The 12456-nt window shown below is 28.6% G+C and overlaps 1 protein-coding gene across 4 annotated transcripts; it reads right to left on the bottom strand.

The window, feature by feature from the left end:
• Positions 1–989: 989 nt before the first annotated feature.
• LOC114942578 (uncharacterized) lies at positions 990–3788 on the bottom strand. 4 transcript variants are annotated; one of them, XM_029317971.2, is made up of 6 exons: positions 3682–3785; positions 3286–3421; positions 2985–3209; positions 2693–2864; positions 2508–2614; positions 990–2107 (listed from the first exon to the last, which is right to left on the bottom strand). In XM_029317971.2, exons 1-6 carry the CDS (start codon positions 3709–3711, stop codon positions 1854–1856), a joined length of 924 nt encoding a protein of 307 aa, XP_029173804.1. In that variant the 5' UTR covers positions 3712–3785; the 3' UTR covers positions 990–1853. The 4 variants fall into 4 exon arrangements, with proteins under 4 accessions (XP_029173804.1, XP_029173806.1, XP_029173803.1 ...); XM_029317973.2 differs by having other exon boundaries at positions 2529–2614; XM_029317970.2 differs by having other exon boundaries at positions 2484–2614; positions 3682–3783.
• Positions 3789–12456: the final 8668 nt, after the last annotated feature.

Raw genomic sequence — 12456 nt, 5'->3', positions numbered from 1 at the left:
TTAAATAATCAATATATCATGTCTGCAAAAATGAAAATTTATGAGTGGTCAATGCAGTGCAGTCAGGAACAGAATGTAGAAGCAGACCGACGTGACAAGTTGCTCGGATCATTAGCTATGTTATTAGCTGCAAAAAACAGACGGATCAACAAAAAGAAGCGTTTCTGGGTTGCTCCAATTTTTAAAAAACGCTGTGAGCATGGTTTTTACCATGCCTTGCTGCCAACACTTAAATTGGAAGATCTGCGGTTCCATAATTATTTTCGGATGTCAACCACGCAATACGAAGAGTTGTTAGCCATTGTAGGCCCGCATCTAGAGAAACAATACGTCGTGCGAGAGCCGATAAGTGCAGCAGAACGATTGACGTTGACATTACGGTAAACATCTTTTGTTTTTATTTTAGTTATATGAATGTAAATGTTGCATTACATCAATTTGCATTACGTTTCAGATTTCTGGCAGCTGGTGATTCCATGTCTTCAATGACATATCAATATTTAGTAGGCTTGACGACTGTAAGCAATATTATTGCTACAACATGCAAGATTATTTGGGAACATTTGTGTCCTTTGGTTCTTCCACCTCAGTTATTCGAAGATGACTGGCGGAGCATCGCAGAAGATTTTGAAGATATATGGGACTTTCCACATTGCATTGGAGCAATCGATGGAAAGCATGTAACCATTCAAGTAAGTAATACTTGTATTATAATTCTTTTCAGGCATTATTCAAATATTAAAAACTATCGGGAAATAAATAGAAAAAACAATACGAGCAGACTCCAATTTTCTTGCAGTATGTGAAAAATATATAATAATCTTTGTGTAATTTCAGTGTCCGGATAATGCTGGCTCCAATTTCTACAACTATAAAAACAGTCATAGCATTGTGCTATTAGCTATTTGTGATGCCAATTATATTTTCCGGTTCGTCGATATTGGTGCGTATGGCAGGCGAAGTGATGGAGGCATTTTTCGTGAAAGCCGATTCGGTCAACAACTTAATGCAGGTCAAATGAATATCCCAAAATCGGACAGTTTTTACAAAGGAGGCCCGTCTTTGCCTTACTGCATTGTCGGGGATGAAGCCTTTCCATTGAAATCATATTTGCTAAGGCCATACTCTGGCAAAAATAACTTGTCCGCCGAACAGCACATCTTCAATTATAGACTCAGTAGAGCCAGACGAGTGATAGAGAATTGTTTCGGAATACTTGCTAGCCAATGGCGAGTTTATCGAAAACCGATCATTAGTAGTGTGGAAACTGCTATGAAGATCGTACAAGGTACAATCTGCATTCATAACTGGCTCCGCAAGAGTGATATCGAGAAGAACAATTATATTCCACCAGGTATGTTGGATAAAGAAACGGCTGTGGGTGATCACATACGAGGTTCGTGGAGGACGATTATGGAAGATGGTTGTGCATTTGTGGACATCTCCAAATGTAGTACAAATACAAGTACTCGGGGTGCCATGCTCATTAGAGATGAATTTTGTAAATATTTTAATAATGAAGGCTCAGTAGCATGGCAAAATGATAAATGATACATTAGCATATTATTTCGTTTTATTTATAATATTATACTAGACATCACAGATATAATCATTATTTGTATACTACACATGCAAAGGAAATAAATCACACCTTTTAATCATGCAAACTAATTCTTTAAAACTTCTTTTTCCTACTTTCCCAGATAATCATAACTTTAATGTTTCTTGGTATCCCGGTCCAGTTGAGTAATAACTATTTGAATAAATACGCTTCGGCTTTATTGCACTAACAAAATCAGTCTCGTTTTATTACTATACGTATACATATATTATTCATATTATTATATTTTACGTTATATTATTGTTGTTGCCGAATTGTCGTTACGCAATAATTCAGCACGTAAGAGCTCGTGAATTTTCAACATTATTGCGCGTCTGCGGACTGATGACAACTCTCGTAGCTGGCAGGCAATCATCGAAGTAAAATTGTCAACTTCGTCAAGAACAGGAGGAGTTGGCAAAGGTGGTCGTGGAGTCTGCAAGGCCTCTGCTATCTGCTTCATCAAGTCTTCTTCGCGCTCAGTACTTTTTCGTTTTCTTTTCATTCCTGAAAATGAAAGAATGACTTTTACATAATAATACATTTTGTATTATTGGACAAAATTGATGTAGCTAGCTGTAATAGTACTAACAAGTGAGATATTCAATTTGTACAATTTTCCTACAATATATATATATGTGTGTCGGTTGATAATTAATGTGGAATTTTGAATATAATGCGGGGTCTACGATGCAGTCGTTACAATGTTACGACGCTGTGACGGATCAATCAAAGAAGAGAATATATGATTTTTTTTCTCTGATTGGTCCGTTGCAGCGTCGTATTGTCATAACGACTACATTGTAGACTCTGCAAAAGTTTTATTTTATTATTGCATATTCTTCTTATTATTCTCTTTCTGTTTTTAAATTTATTTACTTGCCCGTACAGCTTATGAACGAAATACTTTTTGATGCATCAATCGCACCGTTGACTTCTACGACGTCCACACTTTGGATTTCCGTGTCATCATTGCTAGTGTCTTCCTCACGACTCATCATATTTGAAACTGTCCTGAAATACAATAAAATGAAATAATATCAATATTAACTGTTTTTAGTATTGCAGTGAATGCTTTTGTGAAATACTAACTCTTTTTCCAAAGAAGTGTCACGTAAGAAAGACAACAATTCGTAATGTTGCCACTTTCTGCGAGATGGTTTACTTCCTGATCCACTTGGCAACTTTTCAAGAGAGATTATTTTCATGTAACGATCCCTTAAGTTCTTCCATTTTTTTTTTACCTCATCGACAGAACATTCGCCTGTAATAATAAAATCGTACTGTTATATCACTTTAATTCTATTGAGTTTTCTTTAACTACTCTCTTTCTCTCTCTCTCTCTCTCTCTCTCTCACATACACACACAAATATATATACGTACCATTCGTCGCATTAGCCACTTGCTTCCAAAGTTGTTGTACAGTTTGCCTGTCACGTTTTGTTATACTCAGTTTTTGATTCCATAACAGTTCTCGTGCCGACACTTCTGTAATGATAAGTTCTTCCAGGTTTTCCACTGGGCACGGCTCTTGTGTCGGAAGAGGCGATTCTATTACAATCTGCTCTGCTCCATTAATCGCACTTCGGCGCACAATGCTTCCATCTTCTACAAGATATTTAAATTTTTACATTCGCTCAAATAGTATTATATCGGTCACTTTCACCTTTTATATTTTACTTACCACATTTGGGATATAAATACAAGCTATTCACATCAAAAACAATCTCTGAATAATTTGCAAAACATTCATGGGACCATGTTTCTTCATCCTCAAGGTCCCCAAGAATTATTTCGCATAATCCGCATGTGTATACTTTCTGCCATAAAAAAAAAATCAATTATATCACCCGATGTGTCATTCTAAAGTTCGGTTCCAAGTCATAAATGTTTATAAGAATTGAAATAGATTCGTACGCACATGTTACGGTACGTTTTTCTCTTCCGAAACGACCAAAACATACACTTAACCTCCAATCTTGAATTATGCACAATCATATATATTACCTTCGCGATTGTTTTCTTAATATTTTTTTATATTAAACTTATATTATATTTGGATATAATAACATACACTAACCTTTGGAATCTCCACATTTACTCCTGCCATCGTTTCAATTTTATTTTGAAATGTGCACAAATAACCACTCCCGCGTTGCCGCAAGTGAAGTTGGATTATTCCAACTTCACTTGCGGCAACGCAGGAGTGATTCAGAAGCCCCTAGATCTAGTTCTTTCTGAACTGCCGCGCGCGGCAACTTGCCGCGTCCATCAGTAGGCACCTTAAGCCTTAAGAAATTGATCAATCACAGTCAATTATTCCCCGCCTCATTCTTGACTGTGATTGGTGAATTTTTAAAGTAATATTACCGAAAATGTTTTACAATATATTTTGTATTTTATGTCAAAATACTGTATCTTTCGCAATTAAAGCCTCATAATTCGAGAAATACTTAATGGAAAGAAATTTTATTATATTTTATAATTTTATAATTTTATTATATATATTTTGCAAAACTCTGTAAGATAAGCTACATAAACACAGAGGTTTTCATTTAAAAATTTTAAAATAAATTTTATGTGGACTTTTACACAATCCCACCAACACATTAATATATATATAAACGTTTTAGGAACCTTATTAACGTTTCATAAAACATGTGAATGCCCATCTAGTCAAATGTTATAATACTTACCATTCATTATTGAGGCTTATTTAATAGAGTTTTAAAAGATTGCAAATTTAATTGAGCACACCAATATTTTCTGTGCACTAAAAAATATAAAGATTCACAATTCTTTGAGTGATACAAGACTTTGGATTTTTACTGTTCTACATGGACGTTTTCATCGTTAAAGGAACAAACAGTTAATGAGTTAAAAGTTAAAAAAAGTTGAAAAGTTAATAACTTTTAACTTACTTTAGTTAATTTAAAAGGTATTACTTTTTAACTTCAACTAGTTATTTTTGACCTTAAAATTTACTATAACTTTCTCTCTAAATTAAATTTTTTTTATCTCTGAATACCATTTTTTTTTATAAGTTATAAACGTATTATTTTTAAATTAAAGTATTATTATTTTTTATGTTTATATATTTCTATATATTTATATATTTCTACAAGAATCAAACTTTGTTATTTATTGCTATAAATTTTAAAAGAATTGACAAACAAAATTTTAATTTAATATAAATAATGTTTTTAAAAATTAACTTTGGATTTAACTTTAGTTAATTTAATCTTAACTTAACTTTAACCGAGTTAATTTTTTGTTCATGCAACTTTTAACTTAACTAAATTAATTTTATCAAAAAACACGGTAGTGTCTTGTACTAAGTTTGCGCAAGCAACAAGACGCGCTCCGTGTCTCTTTACGCGAGTCAGGCAGTTGAGAGTACTCGATATTTTCAGTTCTCATATAATTGCTGAACGAGTTCTAAATAGTCTTAATCGAAAGATTGGGTCTCAATTATATAATGAAAGTGTTTTTATTTTTACGCTAACGTGCTATATAAACAGAGAAATCATGTGCAAAGTCTCTATCGTGAAAATTTCAAGTATAAGCAACTAACTTTAACTTTGTTTTAAAAAATCATATTAACTTACTCAACCTCTCAAAATACTGATTTATATACAAATTATTTGGGTGACTTTATTTACAAAAATTGACCTTCAAAAATAATTAAACTTAGCTACAATTCAAAGTTATTAACTTCTTTCCTCTTCAAAACTAAATTATTTTTATATGAGACATTGGTTTCTAAAACGCGATTTTTTATATATTTAAGCATATTAAAAAATAGGACACTTACATGTATATATATTTATTAATGAAATACATTTTTAATATAAGGGATATCTTCTCTTGTGGGTTTAAAAAAAAATTAGAAAGGGTATCCTTATATTAAAAATTTATTGTCATTAAATATTAATGATGCAAAATATACAAAAATGTGACTCGCAAAATATATATTTGCAGTTTTTTCTGGAGAAAAACATGCTTTCATTCTTTTTGCGAATTATGAAACAAAAATGTGGAAGTTATGTATGTGTTCAACTGCTTATATTCGAAAACATACGTAACGAGACATCCGTCTTTATGTGAGTGTAATAAAATTCTATCTTTCTTCTATACATGTATCGATTTATGAGATTTAAAATATATATTAAAATTTCCTGTTTTTTTTTAGATTATCTAATAATCATGTAAACAGTATAATAGTGCATAAATTCGATTTTAGTGATGAGGAAGTAATGACACACTATATTAGTTTTCTGAAAACACTGAGTTTAAAATTAAATGCACATATCATTCATTTCTTTTATCATGAGGTAAACGAGGTATACATTATGATTCTCTGTGTCTATAATTAATTCCCAGACAGCACACAATATTTATGATAAAGATTCATAAATATTTATGAATATATATTTTTTTCAAATGTTATATAAATATTTTGAAAATGTTTTATAAAAACTTTTATTTAACATATTATTAAAAGATAGATTAAATATTTCATATAATATTTATGGTATGTAAAGATAAATATTTATAGTAATTATTTTGTAAATATTTTTTAACTAAATTAGTTCTTTTATTTACCGCTATCTTTCTCATATTTGATTTTCGTCGTAGGAATTATATAAGATTGACAAAAATGGAAATTAATAAAATTAAAAATGTCATAAAATTATTTCTATTTTTGAGTTACATTCTGCAACAGAATATCTTTTAATAAATAAATTTACGTATACATATATCGATATGTACGTAAATTTATTTGTTAAACTACTCTGTTGCCCAAGTATATTTAGTGTATATTATAATTTTATATTCTATATTCTTTTATATTTTATATTCTACTGAATAAAATTTCTAATTTTATATTCTACTAAATATTTCTTAAAAATATGAATTTAAAAAAATCTGTATTATAATGATATAATTAAACGTACATAGTTTCATTAACATCTTTTAATTACACGTTAATTCAAATACTATATCAATACTATTATAAATTCAGAATTGTATGCGAAATACTCTTATATAAAATAATCTTATATAATGTTATACTTGATTATAATTAATTTATAAATAAATAAAATTTTGAATATATATAAACGTTTTTTTATTTTATTTTCTTTTTAATATATATATATATATATATATATATATATATATTTATAATATGTATTTACCATAATATTTATCGTAAATATTTTCTGATATTGATGATAAATATTTATGATCTATTGAATCTAAGACTCCAAAAACATTTATAAATTATTTATGATAAATATTTATCAAATATTAAAATAATTATTATAAATATTCTATAAATATTTTATAAATATTCTGTGCTGTTTGGGTAGCTACCTCTAAAAAAATTTGTTTACCTGAAATCTTTTACCTAAGTACGTAGAAAAATGTGTGTACCTTTTATATTCAATAAATAACAAGATAAAAATATTTAAGGTTTTCAATTGATTCACTTAATACTTAACAGATAAATGCCTAACTCTGATTTGAATCTCCGCTAAATAGGGTTTGAATCTTTGTTAATCAAGATTTGAATCTTGATTAAATAAATTTGAATCTTTATTTATTAAATGAGATTTGAGTTTCTGCTATATGGAAATTTAAAATTTTACTAAATGAATTACAAAATACATTTATTAAAAATTATTAAACGTTAATATTTCTAATCAGTAAAATTGCGGTAATATATATATATTTAAATGCATGTGTATGTATGTATATATATATATATATATATTTTAAAAATAAAATAAAATAAAAAAACGTTTATATATTCGAAATTTTATTTATTTATAAATTAATTATAATCAAGTATAACATTATATTATTTTATAGTATTACGCATACAATTCTGAATTTATAATATCGATATGTTGTCTGAATTAACGTGTAATTAAAAGATATTAATGAAACTATATGTATGTTTAATTATAAAAGTAAGAAAAACATTCATTAAGGATTATCGTGACGACTCTGAATACTTTCACCAGTCTACTAATAATCAGTTGTAAGATTTCTTCTCATCTTCTAGCTATGAATTAGGAATAGATGATGTTGATGCGATATGGTTCGAGACAGCATATTAGTGTTCATTTTACATCCAATGAGAATAAATAATTGCCAAGTTTACGTCAGCAATGCTACAATATTCCCGTCTTAGTCTGCCAAGGTATGCTGTTTGTCTTGAAAATCAGTAGTGAGGTCGGCCTTGCCTCCGTCATATAATCACTACCGATCCATTCCCGAAGGTCAGTGACTGGCTTACATATATATACATATACGTACATATACCTGTTTCTGCGAATTTTTAATCGGCCTACATCACATCAGTAAGCTAATTAAACGCAATTTACGATTTATTGTTATAAACCGACAGCGCGTTATCTTAATTGAATGGGTGATTGCAGGATTGGCCAATTCGCGCGATAACCTTTGTCGATTATTATGCAATCTCGTTCATCAACCTTTTTCTTTCTGCTGTCTTGAAAATAATTGCCATCCGATCCCAGATAGCATCATGTCCAAAATTGGCATAAGACATATCATTACGAAATCTTTAAGATATCTTTAAGAAATCTTATAATATATGATAATCCAAAAATATTTTAAATATCTTATGCGCCAATTTTGAATATGGTGCTGTATCTGAAATCGTTCCTTAGTATTGGTCTAAATTATCGTTTCTCGTCTAAATTATTCAATTTTAGTCTAAATTCATCTGTCACTATATAGTTATACTTAAGGGGATCCTGACTAGGTCTGTTTTATCGACAAATATTTTTATTTAACTTTCTATTGGTTAGATAGAATGAAAAATTCTTTACTAAGATTAAAGTAATTCATAATAATAAATCTGAGCTATTATGTGTATATAAAAAAAAACCAACCCAAATAACATCATCTCTAAAATCGGGACATAAGACGTATTAAAGCGATATTTTATTGACGTCTTACAGACATACCCAGATAGCAAAATATATGCATTTTGTATTTATATTGTACTCATATTTTTCAAAACATGATGACAAAAATAGACACAGATGCAGGCTCATATGCTACTCAAAACACGAACATATTATATCTTAAAAATGTTTGCAAAAAATGTCATTATGAGTATACATGAATATGCTCAAATTAATACATTTTTCATCATATGTATGTAACTTGCGCTCATAATACCTATCATCATAATATGATTACAAGACATACAATACATTTCAATCATATCAGAAGATCATATGAAATCTGATCATCAGATATTTCTATCTGGGTATTTTAATATGACTAATTAAAGACATCTTGATGAGTTCTTTAAGACGTCTTATGTCCCGATTTTAGACGTTTTGTTATCTGCAAAAAAAGTTAAATATATATATATAACTACAGTGTTTTTTATCGTTTAGGTTAGGTTGACCCAATGCAAAAAATCTATAAAAAACTAATTATTTAGCTTTCTTATTTTTTTACTATACATATATGTATAGTAGCCCAGATTTGTTATGAATACTTTAATTCTTGTACAGTAAAGGATTTTTCATTCTGAGTATAGCCAATAAAAGATTTTTTAAGCAATGTTGAATTTATGCTGAAGGGACAATTTTAGTGATTTTATGGCGAAAAATTTGTTTAGAGTAGCATATATTTGCTTCTGGAATTATTTTGCTAATCTTCTTATAAATATTTACCGATCTTATTAAACTACAAAATCTCTTCTATTCTGATTCGACTTACGTGCGGTGATATATTTAAATTATATAGATAAAATTATAAAATTCTAATGTTTTACACATGTTTTTTTCTCAGAAAGAGATTTCTCATATCAACAATCGTAGGTTTTGCAAATACTAATGTGATATATATATATTTCCACTCGAATATTAATTATTTTTTTTATATGATGAAACCAGTTTTTCAGCCTTCAAAATCTTCGAATAAGACAGAAGATTAAAGAAAATGACTGGAATTCCAAGATCACTCAATCTGCGACACGGAAGGGAGAAATAATGACAGGAAAGCTAGATCACGATGACGGACTCACTTCGAGGTTTGTTCCGTGCGACTTTTAAAAGATATAATAATTTCAATGATGTTTTATTTATAAACCGCATATTTTTAATAGATTAACATCGATAAAGTTTTACTTGGAATTTTATAACACACACGTTATATTCACTTTGTTTCGCAACTAGTGAAATTTAATTTTACAATTTATAACGTGTTATAATAATGATGTGCCATGTGATATTATCCGTACGTAATGTCAATAATATACATTTATGTCAATAATAAACATTCTCTCATGTTTCATGTAAATTACAATCCAGCCGTCCTTGGTACGTAACACACTGCTTTCCCCATTCCTGAACTATACGTGGAAAATAGCATATATTTACTGTTCAATTACATTGCATTAAGTGACATACTAACAATAAAAAGTGACAATGTCATTTATTAAGATAAAAAACAATTTTAAATATGAAAAATATTGAAAAAATGCATAGTTAGGTATAATAAACTAGTTAATTAGTTAAAAGTTAAAAAAAGTTAATAACTTATTTTAACTTAGCTTAGTTAATTTAAAATATATTAATTTTTAATTTCAACTAGTTATTTTTGACCTTAAATTTATTAACTTTGTCCTAACTTAACTAACTTTTGTCCTAACTTAATTTGTTTTATCTCTGTATACCATTATTGTTTTTTTACAACTTATAAACGTATTATTTTTAAATTAAAGTATTATTAATTTTTATATTCTTTTGTCATCAATTGTATAATTACCGAAAAATATATTTCTATATAAAAATCAAAATTTCTTTGTTATTTGCTATTACAAATTTCAAAAGAATTAACAAACAAAATTCTAATTTAATATAAATAATGTTTTTAAAAATTAACTTTTGATTTAATTTTAGTTTATTTAATTTGCTTAACTTTACCTGAGTTAATTTTTTGTTCATGCAAGCTTTAACTTATATATATATATATATATATATATATATATATATATATAACTAAATTAATATTATAAGCAACTAACTTCAATTTAACTTAGTTTTAAAAAATCATTAACTTACTCAACTCTGAAAAAATGTAAAAAAAGGAAATAGATTATTGGAAGAAATATAATATATTTTATTCGATTCTCGCTTTTATAAAAGTAATAATATCGAAAAGTTGCAAAAAAATCATACACGGTATGATTTTGCCAATATATGATTATCTCAATATAAATAAAATGTAGGTATACATATAAATAAAATGTAGGCATACATATTGTAAAACACACACATATGTAAGTAAATAAAAAAAAACGTAATTTATTATAAAATATTCTCATCATCATGCATTAATTAAATTATGTTTATCTTCAGGTGTTCCCCTTCTTTTTATGCCCCTATTAACTTGTCCCCTTTCCCTTAGAAAGGATATATGTCTTCGCACGCGAAGCGTGACGACACAGCAATTGTGACGCAACTGTGACGTATGAGATTATCCAGAGTATATACATATAGAAAAAAATCTGTTCTTGTATATACAGAGTTATCTCAAGAAAATCTTTAATCATTATGTACAAATATATATTGATAACAATATAGTTGGATTTGTCTCGATAAGATCTACAATTTTTCTTAAACAAAAAAAAATAAGTTTTTATTTAAAAAAAGTGATGATTATAGTGAATTTCAAAAGTAATGTCAGATAATTTTAAATAAATTAAAAGATAAAAATATATCTATATTATAAATTGCAATATAATATATATCTATCCCAGATAGCACAAGCCATTCGAAAAGAATTCATTTGTATGTCACCAATTTTGAGTCCCTTTTCAAATACATATAGAATTTATTTTATGAAATAGAATTCATTTTTATAAAATGAATTCTATGTGTTTGAAAAGGGACTCAAAATTGGTGACATACTGGTGACATACAAATAAATTCTTTTCGAATAGCTTGTGCTATCTGGGTATTACAAAAAATATGAACAATCAATACATTCCAATGTATACACCATATATGTATACCATATATATTCTATAATTCAGTAAAAAAACTCAAATAGCAAACTGACGCCATTAATAAACGTCAAATAACGCTTTTAAACGTCAAAGGCCCGTTTCTACCAACGTCGATTAAATTACACCTCCGGTTAAACTATATCTTTGTCTCTTTTTAAGAACTTATTTGAAAAGAGACAAATATATAATTTAATCGACGTTGGTAGAAACGGGCCAAAATGACGCCTTTAAACGTCAAAATGGCGTATGCTTGCAATTTGGAAAGATAATACAAAAATTAAATTGACCCACCCTGTATACATAACAAATTCTCAGATCTCTCTCTCTCTCTCTCTCTCTCTCTCTCTTTCTCTCCAAGTCTACTTTGTCTTTATAACCTTCCTACGTTGACCGGGAATCTTTATTATTTCGCCACTTCATCTTTTTCTTTCGCAAACCTAATCCTTTTATACATTTCTGATTTATGTTTGCGAGAAAACCGGAAAGAAGCAACAAAAATTCCCACTTTTTTCGTCTCTTTCATAAAAAATGTATCTCTGCCTAGTGACACTTTATTATCCCTCACATGTATAATATTTATATATTCCAATGGGAAATTTCCGTGTCGCTTTTTCTCTCGCAGACTTTCTTCGCTTCTTCCCGAAAGTAGAAGAACTTGTTCCATCTCCATATTCCGCACACACTTTGTACACTTTATCTACTATACGTTACCATGCGCCTACCTCACGCAATTATCTCCTCACGTGGCCGCGGTGCAATGATTCACTTGTCTTTTCTACCTTGGCAATA

Source organism: Nylanderia fulva, unplaced genomic scaffold, assembly GCF_048542155.1.
Source record: "Nylanderia fulva isolate GAGA-0341 unplaced genomic scaffold, ASM4854215v1 Scaffold55, whole genome shotgun sequence".
In the NCBI taxonomy this organism is placed as follows: Eukaryota; Metazoa; Arthropoda; class Insecta; order Hymenoptera; family Formicidae; genus Nylanderia; species Nylanderia fulva.
This window is presented reverse-complemented; position numbering and strand designations above follow the sequence as displayed.